General features: G+C 41.4%; 2 protein-coding genes across 2 annotated transcripts; one reads left to right on the forward strand and one right to left on the reverse strand.

Annotated features, from left to right (window-relative positions):
- Positions 1-43: 43 nt before the first annotated feature.
- On the forward strand, positions 44-8,271 carry ATP5MK (ATP synthase membrane subunit k). The gene is made up of 4 exons (XM_024555667.3): positions 44-186; positions 3,806-3,901; positions 3,986-4,078; positions 8,168-8,271. The coding sequence occupies exons 2-3, from the start codon at positions 3,815-3,817 to the stop codon at positions 4,073-4,075; spliced, it is 177 nt and encodes a 58-aa protein (XP_024411435.1). The 5' UTR covers positions 44-186; positions 3,806-3,814; the 3' UTR covers positions 4,076-4,078; positions 8,168-8,271.
- Positions 8,256-23,096, reverse strand: TAF5 (TATA-box binding protein associated factor 5). Its single transcript, XM_053922523.1, has 11 exons — positions 22,504-23,096; positions 19,817-20,054; positions 15,428-15,743; positions 14,492-14,655; positions 14,259-14,394; positions 13,557-13,677; positions 12,444-12,573; positions 10,884-11,048; positions 9,991-10,168; positions 9,631-9,808; positions 8,256-9,302 (listed from the first exon to the last, which is right to left on the reverse strand). The coding sequence occupies exons 1-11, from the start codon at positions 23,057-23,059 to the stop codon at positions 9,085-9,087; spliced, it is 2,400 nt and encodes a 799-aa protein (XP_053778498.1). The 5' UTR covers positions 23,060-23,096; the 3' UTR covers positions 8,256-9,084.
- Between the last annotated feature and the right edge of the window lie 838 nt (positions 23,097-23,934).

A 23,934-nucleotide genomic window follows, 5' to 3' on the forward strand; every position in this document is an offset into this window, starting at 1 on the left:
GGGGGGGGGAGGAGATTTGGAGGGCGGAAGCGGAAGAGCGAGACTTCGAGCCGTAGCCAATCGACGCCGAAGGCTGAATCGCCGAGGCCGGTTGAGCGAGCGCGGGGGAGGCGGCTTCTTCCGGCGGGCCGAGGGTAGCTCCGTTCGTTGAAGGACACAACCTGCGGGATTCCTGCTTTCTGCAAGGTGGGTGTGGAGAGGGCCCCGGCCTCGGACCTCGCGCTACAGCTTTGTGGCGCCAGCCTAAGATCCGACCATTTCGAGTCCGGGAACGCCGCGAGGTCTTCCCTTTGTGGGGCGAGGGCGGTGGGGGATGGAAAAGGAGTTTGAGATCACGAGGCCCGCGATGCCAGGGGTCCGACAGTGGCTGGGCAGCCTTGCGGAGAGGCTAATAGGTGCTCCCAAAGGCTTCCATGGCTCCCGAAAGCCCTTAGATTGCATTTTTCAGTGGAGGAAAATGACGCCCGCAGCGGTGTCTTCCAAGGTCATCCGGTGACGTCATACTGGATCAGAACTTGGGCTTCCGACCCCCTCTCTGGCTGAATTATCCTTTTCCTCGGTGTGCCCACAGCAGCTCGTTCTCGCTGAGCTGTACTAAGGAAGCTCGCCAGCCAGACCTCTAGCTGCGCCGCAGCCTTTGTCACAGCAAGTGAGTGTGGCCCGGCCCCTGCTGTTCTCCAGGCCCGCGGGAAGCGGGTTAGATTTGGACGCCAACAAGGTCTAAAGGCCTCCTCGATCTACGGGAAGGCCTTTCCTAGGGGGTAGTTAGGATAGGGAATGGTAAACTCCTTGAAGTGCAGGAGGCTGTTTCTGGTACCTCGGCGTCTCTCGCTCTTCTTTGCCTCCTTTACGTCGTGATCTCACCATTCCAGGTAGATGTCCAGTCAGACAGGGAAACAGCAATATCGAGAATCGGAAAGTAACTAGGGCAGTTAATCACTTGGAGCCTTTAATGAAATGCCCGTTTTACAGGTGAAGAAAAGGCATGGAAGGATTAGTTATATTTGATAGCTGTCGCCAGTTAATTACAAACGAAAGTGGAGACCCTATTGCTTAGATTTTTCCTCCAGGCTGCCATTTAACAAAAAGTACACTTATTCTTAGGTGATTTTCTCCTTCGTGAAGCAAGTTTCAGATCAGTTATTCCACAAAGGGCACTCTGCCACAAAGGTTTCTGACTTTGCCAAAAAGTAACCAGCAGTTTGCAGAAGAATGCAGACCTAAGTGTCTCCAGGCTTTGCTCCCATTGTTTATCTCACCAGCAACCTCACGCTTTCCACTCCGTGCTCCATCTCAGCCTCTCAAGAGTCTTCCTTTAAGACCCAGACTAAATTGCGGTTCCTGTACCATGTTCTTCAGTCAGAATTGGGCTTCCGCGGGCTGTCACAAACATCAGACTTCGTCCCACTTTGCGTAGAGGAGGCTTTAAATCACCTTAAATTGTTTCAGTTGCACACCACATCCTCCTAAATTTGTTTGTTAGCTACAGATAGTGGGGGTTGTCAGTTAATAATTTGACAAAATTAAATCCTTATTTTCTGTAGGGTTTCTCCTAGAAACCTGCAAAGTACTATATTAGAATCCAAAAGCGTATCATGAAGGTGAATAGCGGGGGGAGTATGCCTTTAATAAGTTTCGTAAAATGAAACAGTTAATACAAAAGCCATGTCATAAAGGTTTCTGTTAATAGAGATGTTCGTGCTTGTGCTGGACAGGCCGAGGCCACTGAGGGGGCCCAAGAACATTTGGATTTCCTTAATGCTCCAAGAACGTTCTTGAAACAGTTCAAAATTAAAGTCATTTGTCCAAAATTTTCATTGCCAGTTCTGGGCCCGTGAATGCCTCTGAAGGCCTTTGAATGGTAAACAGGAGAGTGCCAGTGTCCATAGCAGTGACCTCCTCACAGCTCTATCTCCCTCTTCCATTTCAACAAGAGCCAGCCGTATCGCTGCCACCGCCTACCAATCTCGACCGGACCTCGACCGGCTCGTCTCTGTTGCCAATCGACTCGGCGTGGCGTCGGTCGTGGTAGATAGGTGGTCATACATACGAGTTTTCAAGCGTTGTTCTGGTGATCTTTGAATGTGGCTCTGCTATTTCTATTAGAAGAGAAATACATGTCTTTGTAAAATACACACGTACTACAGATATAACTCCTCTGAAACGTTTGCTCTATCTTCTTCCACTGTTTTCTGTTACTCCAGTGGTTTTCAAACTTGAACATGCATCAGAAACACCTGGAGGGCTTATTAAAATGGCTTGCTGGGCCCGAGTTTCTGATGCAGCCCAGTTTCTGATAAGCTTGAGGTGTAGCCCCTGGCCATTTGCATTTCTAACAAGTTTCCGGTGATGTTGATGCTGCTGACCTAAGGACCAGACTTTGAGAACTATTGATGTGCTCTATGATACAATGTCCAGAAATAGGATTTTTAAAAAAATTTTACATTACATGAGGATATCTTTTCATGTCAAGACATAAATAAAGGCCTGCACACATTTTATTTCCTCTAGTGGAAACCTGTCAGTCTCCTGTGGGTGGACTTTTAGTTTTTCCAGTTTACTTTTTTTTTTTTTTTTAAGAGAGAGAGGGGAGAAGGAGGGAGAAAGAGGGAAAGAAACATCAACGTGAGAGAAAAAACGTGGGTCAGTTGCCTCTCCTACGAGCCCCACGCCCCAAATGGGAACTGAACCCACAACCTAGGCATGTGCCTTGAATGGGAATCGAACCAGTGACCTTTTCTGTTTGTGGGAGGATGCCCAGTCAACTGAGCCACACTCATCAGGGCTCCAGTTCACTTTTGTAAACAGTGTTTCAGTCACCATAATTGAACCATGTAACATGTTTCTACTTTGTAATATTTCTGTAAGGCTAAATACCTTGAGGATAAATGAACCAGCTAGATAAAAGGGTATGCTAATTTTATAATTTGATAGATATTGCAAAATTGCACTTTAGGAAGTTATTCCAGTTTACAGTCTAGGCAACAGAGGGAGGGGCTACCATGCTACTACACTTATTCTAATTTTATCTTCGCCAGTCTGCTAAATATTGGTCTCACTTTACATTTCTTTGATCATGAGGTTGGTTATCTTTTATATTTTGCTATTTCATTCTTTTTATTTTCCCTTCCTAAGGGGATTAAAATGTCTGTCCGCATTTTCTAATGGGATTTTTTTTCTTAATTTTTACTATTGATATTTACATTTAAATCTTTTATCTGTTTTGGTGTTAGGAATAAGGATTCCAACTTCCCCACACCAGTAGCTACTGTGTATCAACTCCATTTAAATGATTCCTTCTCTGCCTTCCCATGAAGTTCTTAAAATTGTTTATAAGAAAAATTGTAAAAAGAGGGGTTGTAAGTTGGGCTGTTTAGTTAGTGGTTATCCCTCTGTGAAACTTTGCAGTTTCACAAGATCTAACTTTTAACTAGTCTTAAAACTGATTAATTCCATTTACATTATATCATGGCATATATCAGATAGAGCCAGGAATGAAAACATCAAGCAATATTGGGTCAGAGAGTGGACTTAGAAACCACTGTGTTCTCTTCCTATGCCAAGTGATTTGATGTATATTCTGGATTGTTTTGTAAAAGCAACCAAGGTAAAGTCCTCCTTCCAAAAGTTCTCGCCAGCAAGGCTTTTCCCGCTATCTTTGCTACTGCTATATCAGGCAAGACATAAGAATTTACAATATTTATATGCGGTGACTTTTCAGATTTTTTAAGCTTTAAAAAAAAACAAGTCTTTTTTAAATTGCATCCAAACCAATTTATTGTTGCCTTCTTTCTTTTTTTAAAAGATTGAAATCATGGCAGGTCCAGAAGGTGACGCCCAATTCCAATTCACTGGTATCAAAAAATATTTCAACTCTTACACTCTCACAGGTCGAATGAATGTAAGTACAGATGATACCTTTAAGCAGTTATATTTTAGAATAATTGTGAAGCAACTCCTCTTTACTTTTTCCTTCCTTTTTCAGTGTGTACTGGCCACATATGGAAGCATTGCTTTGCTGATTTTATACTTCAAATTAAAGCCTAAAAAAAATCCAGCTGTGAAAGCAACATAAAAGGTAAGGAGTTGACATTTAAAAGTTTCTAACTTAGCCATTTTGATGTTAACAGTTTTTTCCTGTCTGAAAGAGTAAATCTTTGTCATTATGCAAAATTTATTACATACATAGGGAAAAAGTGAGAAAAATATTACCCATATCCCATTACACTTAAAATTTTAATTACCTTTCTGGTTTAGCTCTTTTTTATGTATTTCATTTCCATTGGCCATGATTAATAACTGTGTCTTGTCTTATAACAGGTATGTTCTCTATACTTTGAATGCATGAGTGCTTATGGTATATGGTTTATTTCACAGAGGAAATCTGTCTCCTATTACATTTTGTTTTAATATAAATAACATTACAATGAACACTTTTGAGCATGACATGAAGTCTGTGTCTATGATTGTTTCTTAGACTCAAGTTCTTTCCCAAAGGGTTGTGAGGCGCCCAGCTTTGTAAGAGGTTGTCTCTTGCCCCAGCCGATGTTGAATAATACCAGTTTTTGTTCATTTGATGAGTAAAAATAATATCTTTTTGGTGAAATTGTACCTTTTTTTTTGTATTTTTCTTAACACTTTTTTCATGTGCTTTTTTGCATTTAACAACTGGGACTTTTGTCTTTGTGAAGATCTTATTTCTCTTGTATAAGCTCTTTATGTAATGACTATTAACCAACTTTTTAAATCAGTTGCAAATATCTCTTTTTTTTTCTAGTGTGCTAGTTTCAAGGTTTCTTTTCATCATCTTTTATTTTTCAGTTGCAGTTGACATAGGTGTACGCCCCAGTGATTAGACATTATATAACTTACTAAGTGTGCTTACCATATGACACCATACCAGTAGAATGTTATTGACTAATTACCTATGCTGTACTTTACATCCCCATGACTGTTCTGTAACAGCCAATTTGTACTTCTTAATCTTCTCCTTTTTCACCCCCTTCTCGTCTGGCAACCGTCAAAATGTTCTCTGTACCTACGAGTCTGCTTCTGTTCTGCCTGTTCGTTTATTTTGGTTTTTAGGTTCAATAGTGATAGATAAGTATTTATTGCCTTTTTATTTATTTACTTATTTATTTATTACTTTGTGTTTGTTTCTTTTTATTGTTCATAGTCTTCTTTTTTTTCTTCGAGAACCCCTTTAACATCTCATGTGATTCTGGTTTGGTGGTAGTGAACTCCTTTAGCTTTCTCTTCTCTGGAAAGCTCCTTATATGTCCTTCAGTTCCAAATGGTAGCTTTGCTGAGTAGAGTAATCTTGGTTGAAGGTCCTAGCTTTTTATCACTTGAATATTTCTTGCCAATCCCTTCTGGCCTACAAAGTTTCTGTTGAGAAATCAGCTGACAGTCTTATGAGAGCTGCCTTATAGGTAATTAACTACCATATTTTGCTGTGTATAATGTGTACTTTTTTACCCAAATTTTTTGAGGGAAGAATGGGGGTGCGTATTATACATGGGTAGTACTAATTCTGTATCTATATAAATGTTTTTAATTCTTTTATTCATGCTTATGTGTTAAAAGTGCAACTCTAGAAAGCAGTAGTGATATCTGTATGCAAAATAATACCCTGGAATACAATAATCAGTTTTCTTTCTAAATATAAAAAAATAAATAAATAATTGAATTTAAAAATTAAAACGAAAGATTATTTTTCCCCTGGAAGTTCGGACCAAAAACGTGGGTGTACCTTATACACAGCAAAATATGGTACTTTTCCCTTACTGCTTTTAAGATTCTCTGTCTTTAACTTTTTGCATTTTAATTATGATGTGTCTTGGTGTGCGTCTCTTTGGGTTTATCTCCTTTGGGACTGTCTGCTCTTCCTGGACTTGTATGCGTAGTTCTTTACTAGGTTAGGGAAGTTTCTGTCATTTTTCAAATAGGTGTTCAATTTCTTGCCATCTCCCTTCTCCTTCCAGCACCCTTGTGATGCGAATGTTGGAAAGCTTGAAGTTGTCCCAAAGGCTCCTTATATTATCTTTGGGGGGGGGGGGGGGGGTTGGTTCTTTTTTTCTTTTTGCTATTCTGATTGGGTGTTTTTTTTGCTTCCTTATATTCCAACTTGATGATTTGATTCTCCACTTCATTTACTCTGCTGTTGATTCCTTAGAAATTACTCATTTCAGTTAGTGTATTCTTCATTTCTGAATGGTTCTTTTTTAATGGTTTCCATGTCATTTTTTATGGTGTTGAAGTTTTCACTAAATTCATTGAGCATCCTTATAACCAGTGTTGAACTCTGCATCTAGTAGTTTGCTTATCCCCGTTTTGTTTATTTCTTTTTCTGGAGTTTTGTTCTCTTCTTTCATTTGGGTCATGTTTGTCTCCTATTTTTGCAGCCTTGCTATGTTTGTTCCTATGTGTTAGGTTGAGCTGCTACATCTCCCAGGCTTGGTAGAGAGGCTTCATGCAATAGATGTTCTCTAGAGTCCAGTGGCACAGCCAGCCTCCCCAGTCACCCAAGCTTGGCACTCAAGTGTGCCCTCCATGTGTACTGTTTACACCCTCCTCTTGTAGTTGAGCCTTGAGTGCTATTGGCACATTGATGGGAAGGATTTATTCCCAGGCAGGCCACTTGGCTAAAAGGACTGCCTGTGACCACCGACCCCTGACCTCCAACCACCTTGGTGGATCAGCTGTGCAGGGACCTGCCCCACAGAAGACAACTTACTTCAGTAGGGTACTAGAGCCCGCTGACTCTGCCCCTTCAGTTTGTTGCTTGTGAAGGTGATTGGGTGATGCCTTGATGTGGTCTGAAGTTGCTCACTGGGTGCGCTGGTTCTGGGGGCCTCTGGAGAAGTGCAGGCCCAAGTTCAGCTGCCACCTGTGTTTTACCCTAGGGCCACCTGGTAGGAGCTACAAAGCAATCTGCAGATGGCTGCTGCTAATGCCAAACCTGGGGCCACTTAGCAAGAAGTACGGGGCACACTGAGGCCAGATGCTGCATGTTTGAAAGATTTTAGGAAAATCTGAAGCATGAGCCAAGACAGGCCATTCATAAGGAAAAGCCACTGGACAGTTTGGGTGGGCCTGAAAGTTGTATGGGGCAGGGTCTCAGGGACTCACCAGTGCCGGGTGAACAGTGTGAGCCAGGTTGATGGAGACTCAGGGGACCCAACTGCCAGCTTTCTTGGGGGAAAGGAATAGTGGCCTCTGCCAGCATTTTGGCAGAAAGCAGCCCCCCCCCCCCCAAGATCTCTACTTGATGCCAGACAATTGAGTTCCTTCATGTCCCTGGTGCCCTTTACCTGCTGTCTCAGCACTGGAGCGCAGAGGCAGTGTGTCTGAGTAAGTCCATGGGCACCCTTTAAGAGGAACTGCTTAATTCCCTAGCTGTAGGATTTCCATTCAGCTAGGTTTCAGGGTGTTCTGTAGTTCAGCTTTAATTTTGATGTCATTGGTTTCAAGTTTTCATATAAACAGTTCTGTCTTTTCTTAAATCCCCATTAGACTTCATTTTCTTCTTATAGTACCCCCAGCCCCATTTCCCTTTGCTAAAGTGAAAATTTGTGTTTGGCAGTGGATGATGTGCAGAAACCCAAAATCCAGATCTTTATCTAATGTAGTTCTCCACAGGTAGAAAATTTTCCTTCTGCTCTTAAGTTTTTCCAATCCTTAGGGGACTGCATATCCCAGAATGCAGTGGTCCATGACTTATTCCTGACAAATGTATTTTGTTCATATCCTATGTTAAGTACTTCCCAACTTTATATAGCCCCATTATACAAAGAAATCGTGTCTCAGATATCAAATAACAGATACATACTAGATAACATACCTGTTTTCTACTGTTTAAAATGTTACTTTAAATAGCCCTGGCTGGTGTGTCTCCGTGGATTGAGAGCTTGCCTTCGAACCAAAGGGTCGCCGTTCAATTCCCAGTCAGGGCACATGCTTAATTAAAGGTGGAGTGTTAGCCTAAATTATACAAGGCTGAGATGCACCTTAGTTTTGGGGTGGGTTACTGACTCCTTTGAAAATTTGATGAATTTGCCTTCAATTTCAGGGGGTTCATGGATAGTCCCATACTGACAATTTACTGAATGTCTTAAAAGTAGAGTTGAACACGTTTGTATCTGAACTATTTTTGCTTTGTTTATAGGATTCTAAACTGTACCTCACCTGTTAATTTCCCATGCCTGGAGAAGCTAATGTCAGCTCATCATGTGATACTCAATTTGTACAATAAATTATGAACCTGGAAAAGCTGGTTGTCTTTATTTACAAGATATCAAAAATATAAAAACTGTACAAAATGCAACAAAGGCAAAAAACTGGCAGTGACTTGGTCTGAATTTTAGTTTCCCAAAGCAAGGCTCAGTACTGGAGGTAAGCAACTGAAATGTCTGTCTGTCTGACTTCAAGTGTACAAGGTTGTGTATAGCCATTTTAGCTGAAGTAGAACATGAAAGCTAAATTCCTTCACCCGGTTTATAGAGTGTTTGGGTGCACTCAAGAATCTGACAGCTGTAGATTCAGATGTCATTAGGTGGTTGCACTTCATCTAAATCTTAGAAAGGAATTGTAGTTTACCCTACCCAGTCATGGGCCAAGCAAAAATGTTAGTGGATCACTTAACATAGTATTTGAGTGCCATACATTAACTACATTTTTACAGCAGAAACATAACATGCTCATAGAACTCTTCAGCTAAAATTCATGATGGTATTATATTACTCAGTTTGAATCTTGAAGCAGGATGAGTTACTGAAATCAATTTTTTCCTAAACATAATAAATTAAAATAGCATTTGAACAGAAAATGCATAGTTTCCACACATTCCAAAGCACCAAAAATGTCCCTCCACGAGCATAATACCTCTTATTCAACTAACGGAAATTAGTTAAATGTGGTTGCTATAGAAACGTGGAACTGTCCTGTTCAGATTTTCCCAGCAGCATACTTCCAGATCCATATAGACAAAACATTCTTCGTAGCTTAAATATTAATCACTGAGGTATTTGCTTTTAGTCTCCCTTTTTCAAACAGTAGCTTCCAAAGGTCTTTAATACCGACGGTTTATTGCGGACTGTAAGCTCCTGCGGCTAGAACCAAGTTTCTTCGAGTAAAATGGAGATGTACGACTGGTGTTGATTTGGTCATGTATGTTCCCAGCAATAACTCCTGTGAATTCTCAGGTAAATTTATATGCCCAGTGGCTGTAGTAAAGTCATCAGTCTCTAAATCTTCAAATGCTTTCACAGCATCCCATAACCGGACTGTATTATCCATTGAACCTAAGGGTGAGTCAAAGGAAACCATTTAGTAGCACCTACCATATTTAGCATCTGACATTTTGCCAAGTACACTTTTAAGTATATACTGTGTATTTCTGGTGAAAAATCTAAACAACTGATTAACAACTCTAGTCCTGCCAAAGGAACAACACTTCAAGGAGTAGTTTAATGTAACTTGAGAGGTCAATATACATGTAGGGTGATACTCTGGAATCACAGCTAAAAAGGAGAAAAGCCTAAAACAGCAGGAATTCGCCATTATCAACACTCCTTGTTTCCTTTTAATATACCATTTACCCTTTCCCACAAAGCCATTCTAGTCATTTACCTGATGCCAAAATTTCACCATCTCTACTAAACCTAAGTGAGCAGACTGTATCGGTGTGTCCTTTTAATTCTCCAACCATCAAACCATGTCCAATATCCCAAAGGAGTACTCTGCCATCTGTTGCTCCTGTAGCCAGAAATCTCCCATTGGGAGAAAATGTCAAGGAATGAATTGGTCCCTAGGAAAGAAGTCCAGGGAAAGAATCAACAGTAGGGCTAAAAACACCTAGGAAAGTAAGACGAAGAATTTGTAAGTGTAGTGGCATGAATAGTATCTAGAATCTATGTGTCACTGGTTCCTTTTTTAAAATACATCTCAAAAGCAACCTTGTGTGCTGGAATACCAAAAGTGTGAAAATACCTTGTGTCCAGTGAAGATCCTTACACAGTTCCCATTCAGGACATCCCAGAGCCGCACGGTTCTGTCTGCAGAGCCCGTAGCAACATAATTAGAATTTGGATGGAATCTGGTACAGTTCACATCAGCTAGATGGCCAGCAAATATCCTTAAAGGCTGATAGTGGTCCGTAGCCCAGAGCCTTTGAAAAAATTTATTAAAAGCAAAAGATGATAATTAGTAGTTAACTATGAAATGCCCAAATTTTATCCAAAATAAATATCCATGTGAAATGTTAGTTCCAAATGGCTCCCCCTCACTATTACATAAGAGGAAGAAGGAATGATTGAGACTAACATTCTTAAAGAAAAAGTTGATCTGGTACAAACATTTTTTAAGTTTATAATTCTTGAGTACTCTCCTCTCCTTATCCCCCTTCTCTCCTATCCCACCCAGCTTCTAGTCTAACCAATACAAAAGTTTTGGCCACCACAGTTTCTAACCTGAGCTACCTCATCCTTAACTTTTAAGGAGATGACAGAGAAACAGAGGTACCACAGTGGTAGGGAAAGGCCAAGGTTAAACAGCTGATAAAAATGAAATGTACATATATAAAATAAACCTAAAAAAAAAAAAAGGTTAAACAGCTGATGGGCTGATGGGAAGCAGGGGAAGGTAAGTTAATAAGCTACCTTCAGAAAGAAAAACTACTCAGGACTCTTGATATAGACATAATTATACACTAATAGTTTTTCCCCAAATTCATTTTTTAAATGATGAGTCGTAAATGCTCACAATCTCAAAAAGTTGATCCTGAATAATAGAAGTGAAAATGCATTTGGCTGGAGTTTGTAATTCCCAACAAGAAACATGTCTGTTCTTGAATAGACCCAGTTGTAAGGTCACAATGTACCTACCGAGCTACTCGGTCGTGGCCCCCTGACACAAAATAATATCCATATGGAGAGAACTGTGTGTCCCAAACTGGATAGTTGTGTCCTTTATATCCTACCAAGCAAGTGAATGTTTGAAGACTCCACAATCTAACAGTTCCATCCTCTGAAGAGGAGAGTAGGTAGTTCCTGAGAGAAGAGAAAATAATATATTTGATTCCCAGAATACCTTTTAGTTACCAGTCCAGTTTCTGTACATTTGAATATATTAAATATAGCTGACATGCTACATCTCACTTTTAATTTATACATGAATTCACAGTAATTGAGTGGAAAGTACTAACCAAACTAATGTTAGCTGTGACATCTATATCTATTGAGCATCTACAGAATGAGGTTCAATTATTTTTAAAGAATATTGGCGGAGGGGGGGAATAACAATACTTATTTTTAGAGCCAAGAGGAAGGGAGGGAGAAAGAGAGGGAGAGAATATCGATGTGTGGTTGCCTCTCACATAGCCCCCACTGGGGACCTGGCCCCCAACCCAAGCATGTGCCCTGACTGGGAATTGAACCGGTGACCCTTTATTCCACAGCCTGTACTCAATCCACTGAGCTGTAGTGGTGTACCAGCCAGGGCAAAAAATAACAATTCCTTTTAAAAAGTAATACAAAGGGATAATGACAAAAACTACACTCAAATAAGGTCAATTTAAAAAGGCTTCTAAGAAATGTGATGTCACTTAAAACTCAATCTTTGATTTTAAAATGAAGCTGCTATTTTCCTGTCCTGTATGAGTTGTGTAAGAATTTAAAAGGAAGTATCTCTGACACAAAAGCAGAAACAACACTACAGACACATGAATAATACTCTACCTTTTTCAGGGATAAATACAAAAGCTGAACTATTCAAAATACGGTTTTCACTGAAATCAAGTTTTCCTCAGGTAAAAATATATCATCTGTCTAAACCCTATCAAATAACCAAAACCTCATTCTCAAAGGCTCATAAAGATGAAAATCTTGATGGATTAGAAGCTAATATCTCTCCAAGTTAAGATATAAATGGTATGACGAATACAAAATACCCTTCCCCCACTTCTATGGAATATTAGAGATCATGAAAAACAGGCAAATACCTATTTATGGATTTCAAATTCCGTTTTCAGTATCCTCTTTATTTCTTTTGATTACACAAAGATAAATCTTCAATTAATAGCTAATAAACCTTTAATATCAGGAATCTGTTACAAATTTGGAGATGATGGAAGACAGCAGTAGCCACAAAACCAAAACAGGAACCCAAAGAAGCAGTTCAAATCAAGGGTTATACACAAGCAAAAGTAACTTTTAAAACCAGCAAACCCTGAAGCTGTGCATCTTAAGTCTGAATTTGGGAGCACGTCAAGTTGCTGTCCTGTACACCAAGATGAATTGGCAAACGGCAAGATTCTGAAAGAATGACTGACAAGCAACCATGAGGTTTTTCTAACAGAAATTTTCCTAACATTTACAAAATGTTTACAGTGGTTAATAATTTCAATATGACACAGCAGTACTCAATTTTTATTGTCTCTTCTCTACCTGTCGGGACTGAAGCTGGCTCCATAGACAGGTCCACTGTGACCATACAGAATCTTCAACTCACTCGCTGTTTTCTCATCCATGATTCTTTCCAAGACATCATCTGATTCTTTGTCTATGAGGCTAAGATCTAAAATGGTCCAGAAACATGAATTTTTAAAAGTACATTCATTAAAACATTTTAAGGTAATCCCATCACAGTTCAGAAAAAAACTAACATTCGAACAGTTCTGCCTATATATCCCCCACTGTGCTCATGCCTCTAACTTAGGTGATACTACCCCAATGTACAGCAAAGGAAAGTGAGGTTCGGACAGTTAAAACTTTGCCAGAGTGTACACACTACTCAGTGTTGGAACTAGGACTGAAAGTCAAGACAGCCACTACATCACAATGTTTCACAAAAAACTATGGAAATATTAAATTACTGAAAATATTATCTTGTTTAAAAATACAGGAAGAAACTTTCTTTAAAATGGAATCCTGACCTTACTCTTTTTTAGCCATTTTTATGTCTAAAACAGAAAACATTCTCCCACTAGTTATTTCCAAGGTTTTAAAGATTTATTTTTAGAGAAAAGTGAAGGGAGGGAGAAAGAAAGGGAGCGGAACATTGACGTGAGAGAGACACATTGATCGTGTGCCTCTTGCATGTGCCCGCAACCAGGACGCGTGCAAGAGGCACTCAACCGAACCAGTGACCCAAGCATGTACCCTAACTGGGAATTGAACCAGTGACCCTTTGCCTTGTGGAATGAAGCCCAACCAACAACTGAGCCACACCAGTCAGGGCTACTTCAAACATTTTAAAAATATACGTGCAATCAATCATAAAATATTAGATTTTTAACTGTAAGGAGTTTTTCAGCCTGATCCCCTCATTCTACAGAGGAGAATACTGAGGCCCAGAGAAATTAAACCAGTCTAGCACCCCAGTCTCTTGCCACTCCAAAGCACTTTTTACTATTGGGAATGTTAGCATTTTGAGTTGAAGTAAAAACCTTGATTATAGGTTTTTAAGTCAGCTAAGATCACAATCTCTTGTATATATTCCATGGGAAGCAAGATTGGTGTAAACTAAGAGTTTACATCCTGACTGGTCATCTCAGTCACCTGCTGCTTGTTTGACGCTACGAAGCTTTTTGGGAGTCACAGACCACACTCTGACAGTTGAATCTGCAAAACCGCCAGCAATCAAACTAGAATCATCAGTGACATCCACTGCAGTAAGGCCCTGCCAAGAAAACAAAAAAGAAAAAGCAGCCTTATACTAAACAATATTGTTTTAGGGGAGCAAATTACAATCACATCTCAGGGAATAAATAATGATAGCTATTTTTCTGTCATCCTGTATCCCTTTTTTGCCCTCCAGATTTGGAGTACGTAACATGAAGCAGATGTTTATCATTTTTGCACTTTACTAAATATATCCTCAGCAGCCTATTATAAAGAATCTATAAAGATGTGGAATGCTTAATAAAAAATACTAAGTTTATATAAGTACTTAAACCAAATTCATAAGAGATGGACTACAGTTTCCTCCTCCTCAAAGGCTAGCAGAGGACTTCTGATCAGTGAAACCAGGGGCACATGCATGCAGAATTCTGGTGTCTGTAAGCTGCTAAAGTTCTTTTAAATATCTCCTATCTTTTCACAGCATTGTCCAATTCTCCTTTCTTAACAGCTGTCTTAAAGCTATATTTATGTCAAGAGTTTAAATAAGAAAACTCCATTTCAATTAACACATTTCTTTTAATAGTATGTCACCATTTGACATGACGGTCCAGGCAGCAACGGCCCAATTACTTCACCGACCTGGTAAGCATTGAGGAATGTATAAAAACAAATGGAAGGTAAACAGTCTGGCCCAAGGCGCACTCGTTTGGTGGTTTCTTTCATATTCATTATCTTATCCAACTTATCTGAATCTTTCAACTCAGGAAGAGGAATTCTATAAAAGAAAAAACAAACTAGGAATTGCTAAGAAACCAGAACCTTGTAAAACATAACTTATACCTCCACACGTGTCCCTGAGGTGTTTTCCTCACCTGTTTTGAGGTGGAGCATTGGGATCTTGTTTTTTGCTTTTGGATCCAATACTATCTTTTTTAGGTTTCTTCTTTTTAGGTTTTCCTTCTTCATTTTCTCCTTCTTCATCCTCATCATCCAAAGGCACTTCAATTTCTGGCTCTTTTAACAAACCAAAAAATACCTACAAGTCAAAAGGGCCAACATTTTTTAAAATTAATTTATAATTAATTTTTTGTTCATGAATTCATTCTTTTCATATCTTGACAGTTGGATCACAATTAAATATAGTAATTTATACCCTGAAGCAGATTCTGCATTTTTCTACCCAACGGCCAATCTCCCCTTCTTCCTCACTAACAGAACCCAGATTTTGTTGGAGCAGCAATATGATCAGTTAAACAATTTCTGTTCACGGGCTCCTACTCAGCTAAGAATGGCCATATAATGTCATACGGGCCAACTCATGTACACACAAATGTACAATGCAGGGTTTTAGAACAAAATACTGTTTTCCTGATAAAAAGGGAAAGATTTAGCAGGGATATGCCTTTCGTCCTCCCCCTCTGCCTTCCTGGAATACAGCTGCAAGGCTGGTGCTGCAAGAGCCATCTGTGAGCACAAAGACGAGCCACATTCTAAAGATGATGGAGCAGAAACAAGGAGCCAGGGTCCTTGATGGCACTGTGGAGCCCTCATGCCAGCCCAGGAGGGCCTTCCTCTGCAATTCATTTCATCTGAGAGAAAAACCTTTACTTGTTACAGCCACTGTAGTCAGGGTTCTGTTAAATGCAACCATTCCCCAATTCTCACTGATATTTATACCATCCTTAGAACATGAAACTTAGGATACAGTGTAAAATTATTCCCAAACTAGCTGTAAGAAAAATGTGTAGAGGGAAATGCTACAGTTTTTCATAATCTGCATTACATAGTTCTTAGGTTTATTCCCATACCTTTGATTTGTTTGCCTCTCGTTTAGCCTCTCCTGCCAAACTTCCCACCATCGCATCTATCTGTTGCTTACTACGCGGCATCCCATCAAAGATGTCAATGTAGAGGTGCTCCTGAACTATGTTCCATATCTGATTGTTCTGTTTCTCCTGAAGATGCCTCTTCAAGAGTTGGTACGAGTCACGGGAAATACGCAGAACAAATTTACTTGTTCGAAAATCCAACATGGTCTCATTCCCTTTCATGTGTTCCTTTTTGGTAAGACTAGATAATACTCGTAGGTCATCTTGGTAATAACATTCCTGATCTCCATGGAACCTGTTTCAGTGATTTTAAAAAGTCATTTTTCAATGTAATCATTAAGGGATCTGCCTCTCCCCCATATATTTATAAACATACCAGAATATATTCAATGTGTCTGAATAATCTTGGACTAAGCTGTAGGATCAGAAGTGACATATTTCAAAATGATTACAATTCAGTTTCTGAATTCATCCTAGAAATGACCAATTTAACTCTCAAATGAAATGTAACATAAACATTTTAAGAGAATTTGAAATAAATAACAAGCAAATGAAAGATAAGATGTCCACCACCGGTAGACAGTCTTTTCAATGCCACCTTTGGCAGACATTTGAAAATTCTAGAATCTTTGCTTTACCGAATTTTATGTTCTCTCAAAACCCACTTCTAAGAACTTTTTTATGGAAAAATTTCAAACGTATACAAACGTAGAAATTAGTATAATTAATTCAATGTACCTATCACCCAGTCTCTCAACAATAATCAATACATGGCTTTCTCATAAAACCCACCACTTTTAATGGTTTCTTATCTGATTAATACCAGACATACTTGTTAAACATCAGTACTTTAATAATACGATAAAGAACCAGGAAATGTTGACACCAAAAGAACGAGCACTTCCATTGACTCACCATTACCAAAGGCAGTTAAATAAAGCTTTCAGCCTTGGTAACAATTAGTAAAGTTAAATGTACTTTAGTTTATACAAATCTTAATTTTCTTAACAAAATAAAATTAAAGATTATTTGGCATTCAATAACAGCAGCAAATAATGCAAAAACATTTAGAAAACAATGATTAAACATGATATTATGGCCCTAGCTCTGAGAGATACATTGCCAAGATTCCTAAACTGCTACCTGTGTTATCCTCTTATAACCTAAGGTTTCTAAGATTTGAATGAATTAGAAATCTCAGCCTCTGAGTGTTGGTATCAGTCATTGGCCATAACCTCATCTCAGCACTGGGTCCAGGCATGGACTGAGAAACTGTCATGACGAGGAGACAGGAAGTCCCCTCTGATAATCCAGCTTCCTATGTGAGATGGCTATACCATGAGAAAGGAAGAGGTTTATTAACAATACTGTAAGAAAAGTTAGCTTAGGGTATGCCCTGGCTGGTGTGGCTCAGTGAATTGAGTGGCAGCATATGAACTGAAAGGTCGCTGGTTCGATTCCCAGTCAGGTCACATGCCTAGGTGGCAGGCCAGGTCCCCAGCTGGGCTCATGCAAGTGGCAACCAGTTGATGTTTCTCTTACACTTTGATGTTTCTCTCCCTCTCTTTCTCCCTTCCTCCCCTCTCTCTTAAAAATTGAACAAATAAAAGCTAAAAAAAAAAAAAAAAAAGAAAGAAAGAAAGAAAAGTTAGCTTAGGGTAGAAGTTCTGTCATCATCAGCCTTAATTTTTTGTTCGAAAACACTGAACTACAGAACGTTTGCTCTATATGCCCTCTATTAGGCATCACGGGATAATGCATAAATATAACGGCATAGAGGCCAAGAGCCCCACGTTTTATTATTCCTCTATTACCACTACCTGTGTTACCTATCTGACAAGCCCTAGCTTCTAGGGCTATGGCTTATACTAAAAAGCTCTCCTTAAAACTTTTAAGCACTGGCTCCTTCATTTTTATCTATTTACTTTTCTGGATGAAAACCTTCAGAAGATTTCAGTCAGGCTGCAGGACTCTCATATCACTGCCTCCTTTCTTGAACATTTCTTTCCTTCAACATCTATAACTCAACGCTCTCCTGGTTTTCTTCCTGTTTCTCTGGCCTCTCCTTTTATATGTCTTCTACTTGGCCATCTCTTCTACTCCAAATGCCAGAGATCCTTAAGGCTCGGGCCTAGCCCTCTCACTGACTTATTTCTTACCCCTCCCAGAGGATCTCATCCATATCCATCAATATTACACACAACTCCAATTTATGGCTCCAGTCCCTACCTCCCCTCTGAGCTCCAGAGCCTTACATATCTTCCACCAATCAACTTGACATCTCTTAAAAAGTCAAAGGCATATTCAAATCTGAACTTAAGATTTTTCCACAACCTGAGAAACCAGGTCCTCTTCTAGGGTTTTCTATCTCAGTGAAGGGCACTCCTATTCAGGTGAGGGAGCTAGAAACCTACAGGTTATCAATAATACCTTGCCCTGCCCAGGTAGTTCAGTTGGTTAGTGTTGTCCCAATATGTCAAGGTTGCAGGCTTGATCCACAGTCAGGGCACATATAAGGATCAACCAAAGAACTCATAAATAAGTGAAACAACAAATCGATGCTTCTCTCTCTCTCCCTTTCTCTCTCTCTCAAATCAATAAACAAAAAACGTTTAAAATAATAATAATAATAGCCCCAGCTGGTGTAGCTCAGAGGATTGAGAGTGCACTGTGAACCAAAGAGTCGCCAGTTCAGTTCCCAGTCAAGGCACATGCCTGGGTTTCGGGCCAGGTCCCCAGTAGGGGGTACACAAGAGGCAACCACACATTAATGTTAACAAAATTAAATTAAATTAAAATTAAAATTAAATAATAATAATAATACCTTCATCTCCCTCACCTCCATATCCAAGCCATCACAAACATGCCTGCTTCCTTTCACCAACACTACCGCACCCTAGTCCCGTTTCTCAATAAGGGTGCTACTGGCACTTGGGGCAAAACAATTCTCTGCTAACTGGGACGACCTGTACATATGAGAACATTTAGGATCTCTAAGTCACCTGCTCCCCTCCCCAGTCATTCTGACAACCAAAAACACCTCCACACATTTTCAAGGGAGGGGAACAGTATCACCCCTGGTTGAGAACCACTACCATAACCTCCAAAACTGGTCAACCTATAGTCATTGTTCCCCCACCACCTGTCTTCCCCACTGCATAAAGGTCCTTTCAAAACTAAATCTAATAATGACATGGTTCTTCAATGACTTCTGTAGCAGAGATGCCTCACTGCCCCAAATACCCATTTTTTTCTTTTTTTACTTTTTGTTTAAAGATTTTATTTATTTATTTTTAGAGAGAGGGGAAGGGAGGGGTTAAGAGAGGGAGAGAAACATCAATGTGTGGTTGCCTTTCATGTGCCCCCTACTGGGGGCTTGGCCCCCAACCCAGGCATGTGCCCTGACGGGAATCGAACCAGCGACCCTTTGGTTCAGATTGACACTCAGTCCACTGAGCCACATCAGCCAGGGCCCATTTTTTTTCTTTATTCCTCCACAACAGAACACCTGAGTAGAACATGTTAACTGAGCACAATGACACCTAGGTAAACAGCACATTTCCTACCTCTTGTAGATAGATGTGACCATTGACTAATGACATAAAAAGAAGGAAGTGTGATTGCTTAGAACCATGTTGTGCCACAGGTGGAGGCTGCATGACAGGCATGGTAGAGCAACAAGGTGGAGAGTGCCTGGGTCCCTGCTAATCAAGGACTCCATCCGAGCCCTGGACTGCCAAACCTCATGAGAGAAAGAAAGAATCTTTATCACATTTAAGCTTCTATTTCTTGGGTTTTCAGTCACTCTCAGTCTAATCTAATCCTAACACAGCTTCCTGTTGCTCATAAGATATTTTACTTATGCCATTACATTTGAGTTTTCAGAGAATCTCAGCCAAATCTAATCCTATACAATAACACCCCTTACTACTCTTAGAATAAACAAAGACCTTCAACATGGCCCAAGAACCGGCCTATGCCAACCCCTACCCAACTGTTCAGCTTCATATTGTACCACCCCCACCCCCCACTCCGCTCCAGCCACACTGCCCCTCCTTCATCTGTGTACCCACCATGTACCTACAGCCACAGAGCCTAACGTACACACAGGCTCTTCCCTCTCCTCTTCATCTGGTCAACTCCTGCCCAATCTTCAGACCTTACCCCGAGCCTTACTTCCTCTGGGAGCCTTCCCTGCCTTCTCCAACTAGCTCAAACCCCCGTTTTAGGTTCTCATAGCACCAGGTACCTCTCCTTCACAAAGTACTTCCTGAGTGGCAATCTTACACTTGTGCGGTCACAGATGTATATATACATCATACACACACACACACATTCTATATATACAATATATAAAAATTCACATACTTCTCAAAGAATGATTTCGCTTCATTCTCATGTTGATTGTAGACTAGTTCCAAGTACATGTGCACAAACAGAGGATAAAAGAGTTGGGACAGCTCTGCCCGATGGCAGTCCAAGGAACATTCAATGAAGTGTTTCAGTCCACTATAGTATTCTTCGTACATTGTGGGGTCTCCTTGTTGGTTGTAAGCTGACAGCACAGCACTGACGTCTGGCTGGTCTTCCACAGCTACAGTTCCAACTGTTTAAAAAACGAAAAACAGCTTTCAAGGAAATGACCTAATATGCGCCAAATAATAGGGCTGTTCTGCTAAGATCCAGAGGTGACTGATGTTTGTCTCCCCTCAAAGTTTCTTCCCCAACCCGATCACATTATCTTTTAATGGGAGTTTTACTTTGTTTAGTCACTGTTCAAAACTCCTTCAGCTTGCCCATCTGAAAACAAAATTCTCAAATCAATAACAAAAGATTCAATATTTTTCTTTTTTTTTAAACAGATTTTATTTATTTTCAGAGAGAGGGGAAGGGAGGGAGAAAGAGAGGGAGAGAAACATCAATGTGTGGTTGCCTCTCACACGCCCCCAACTGGGGACCTGGCCCGCAACCCAGGCATGTGCCCTGATTGGGAATCGAACTGGCAACCCTTTGGTTCGCAGGTCAGTGCTCAATCCACTGAGCCACACCAGCCAGGGCAAAAGAGTCAGTATTTTTCCTGGAGCTACCTTATTTTAAAGACAGATTTAATAAAACTTGCTACGTTTAAAACTTGCAAATCGAACAACTTCATTCATCTTCTCTCAAGCCTCAGTGCAAATGGCACCCACCACCACTACACCGTGCGCTGCAGTAACATCCCAGTTCTCCAAACTAAAGTGCTGTGTAACTTTCCTGTGACATCCTATCCTGTGTTAACTTCCTATGTGTACGTCTCTCACTCCCGTAAGCATTTCAAGGTTGGGAAGGACATGTCTTATTTATATTTCCAAAAGATCTGCCTAAAACAATTTCTAAAACCACCATTTCAAAGCAGTCGACTTGGGTACTTATTTGTAATATAGCAATACCAAATAAGGATACCTGTGTCAATGGAATCAGAGTTTTATTGTTGGAAATTTTTAAGCTGCAAATTTTTAGTACTGTTACGCTGTTTACTGCACAAATGATATAAATTATTTTGGTTAATCTGATGGCCGTTTCTTTTCCTCCTTATTAGTTTCTAAGTTACCTCCTTATTAGTTTCTAAGTTACGATCTAAAATATAGGTCAAGTGTCTGAAGAGGTGAGAGACTGTAACAAAATAACCAACAACATAACTCATCCACCTTATTATGTCATTCACAAAATTCATCATTCAGAGAAATTCCTTTCACCCTGACTGGGTAGCTCAGTTGGTCAGAGCATCATCCAGTACACCAAGGCTGTGGTTAAATCCCCGGTCAGGGCGCACACAAGAATCAACCAGTGAATACATAAATAAGTGCAATAGCAAACCCATGTTTCTCTGTCTTCCTCCCTCTCTTTCTCTTCCCCCCCCCCTCCAAGATCAATTTTAAAAATTCCTCTCAATCACATTTTTCACATTTCTGTCTATGGATTACAATGCTAAGAATTCATACTTCACTTCTGGCAATGCCTCAAAGATTAGGTCTCACAGATGCAGATTAATTACCTAGAGGCTCCGCACTGGATAATTTAATTCAACAAGCATTCACTATTGGCTCAGGGTCACCTCTGACACCGTACATTGTGCATGGCCTTTGTGCAGCAGTTGCTGAGGAAGGAGGCAGGCCCTCGGTTCTCAGAAATGGGTGGCCAGGCATAAACTTTTCAATGCCAGTCACTTTACATACATGACACCCAAGCTGCACAATAACCCACTTCACAGAGCGGAACTCAACCTTAGGAAGAATAAATTAATCAGCATCACACTAGTAAAGCAACAGAGGCACGATCTGAACCCTGGTCTATCCAACCCCTCTTCCTAAATGAACAGTTGTCAAATTTTGCCATACATTTCGGAAGCATTTATTTAAAAATGCAGATTCCCAGATCGACTTCTGCAGGGTCCGATTCACTAAGTTTGAATTGATGCCCAGTAGTCTGCATTCCCCAAAAGATTTAACAGTCGAGGCGGTTAGCCTGCATTTTGAGAAACACTGGCTACACTGTGTCCCATCACTCCCTGGCTGCACAGTCCGAAGCAAGTCCCTTGGCTTTTCTCCCTCTGTTTACTCATCTCTCCGAAAGAGGTAATGTGTACCTTACCATGGGACTGTGAGAATTAAGATACAGAACCAACCTAAAGTATTTCTGGTACTTAAGGTACGCTAGTACAGAACTATACAAATCTTGCCAGTGTTCGTGCAGACCTGCGCAAGGCTCCAGAGCCCAAGTAAGGGGAAAGGGACCAAAACCCTGAAGGTCCCGGCTCTCCGAGCCCACCTTCCCCGTGCATCCCCGTGCATCCCCGTGCTCAACAGCTCTCCTCAGCCTCTCGCTGGAACTGACAGCTCTACCAAGAGGGTTTGACTGCGCAGCCGGCGCACCAGAGAAAGGGGCGGGCATGTGGCCCTAGAGGCGGGCCCAGGAAATTCAAAACAAGCCCGCAGAGGTGCAGGCCTGCCAGCCCCGGCATTCCCGGCTTCTTTCCTCTGCTGCCGGCGCTGCCTCCCCGGGATCAGCAGGCTCACCTTTTCCCGGAGCCGCAGGACCTGCTGCTGATCCCGAGACGGCGGCAGCGCCCGAAATGCCCGTGCCCGGAGGGTCGGGGGCCGTAGGGCCGGGAGCCGAGGCTGCGACCCGGCTGAGAAGCGCGCTAGCCGCCTCGGCGCCGGCGCCGTCCGCCTCTCCCGGGGCTCCGGAGCCGGCTGCGTCCTCCAGCAGCCGGGCCTCACGGCGCAGTGCCTCTTCGGCCTCGCGGAGGTTGCTCTGCCGTAAGAACTGTAGCACCGCCAGCAGAGTCGGTCGGTCTTGGGGAGCGCCGGCCTCCGGAGCAGCGGCGGGCACCGGGGCCGCCCCCGCCGGGGCAACAGCAGGGACAGCCACCGAAGGTTTGGGGGTCCCACCATCCCCGCCGGCCGACGACGCCGCCGCAGCGTTCCCGCCGCCGCCATTGGGGCCGTTGTTGGTAGTGCCGCCGCCACCTTCGCCGGCGCCGTCCCCCGCTTGTGGAGGTAGCAGTGTTGGCGGTCCCTCCGCCTCTAGCTTGACCGCCACCTCCGTCTGCTCCTCCGCCAGCGCCGCCATCTTGCGGCTGAGCCACCTTGTGCCGTCAAGTGTGATTGAGTTTTCGCCACATGGAGGGCGGGGAGGAGCATTTTACGACGTCTCTGGAAGGCAATTTACGGTAGTAGGAGGGGCGAGAAAGAAGGAGAAAAAGAATTCGAGCGAGAGCAACTTTCAAAAGGCAGGAAGTTGAAGTTGGTGAGCGCCTATTGAATTTGCCTGAAAATAATTACCATTTATTGCAGACCAGCTCTAGTCAGGCAGTGATGGACGGTTTACGTTATATGACCTTTAATTCAACAATTTTATAAGGTACTATTATCCTCAATTTACAGATGGCTCAACCGAGATCCAAAGAGATTAGGTAACTTGCCAAAGTCACACAAGAAGCAAGTGAAAGGTTCGAATCCAGATCTTTAACTCAAAAGTATATACCACTTGCCCGAGGGAGGCTTCTGAGAGACTGGTAATGTTTTATATTTTGATCTGGATGGTGGTTACTTTTCTTTTTTCGTACTTTTTTACATGAGTAAAAATCGGGCTGCACACCTAAGCTTTGTGAACTCTACAGCACGTTATATTTCAATGAAAAGTTTTCAAGTACCTAAAGTTTGTGACTGAAATGTGTACACTCTCTATTTGTGCTGTTTTTCATTATTACAAAGTTTCTGTATTTTACTTGTATATTTTTAAATAGTATATACCGTTTTGTCTTACTTGAACCCCACAACTCTGTGGGATAGGTGCAGACAAGAACGGTGAACCTGAGACATTGGGAAGATCTGGCACAGTTACGCAGGTTGTCGGTTTTGAGGTCTTTTTCTTCCTTTGACCCTGATTTCCTAGGTGAATGAGGTAGAGCAAGTTACTTAATTCACTCTGCCCCACTTGCTCAA

This window comes from Desmodus rotundus, chromosome 4, assembly GCF_022682495.2.
Source record: "Desmodus rotundus isolate HL8 chromosome 4, HLdesRot8A.1, whole genome shotgun sequence".
Classification (NCBI taxonomy): Eukaryota; Metazoa; Chordata; class Mammalia; order Chiroptera; family Phyllostomidae; genus Desmodus; species Desmodus rotundus.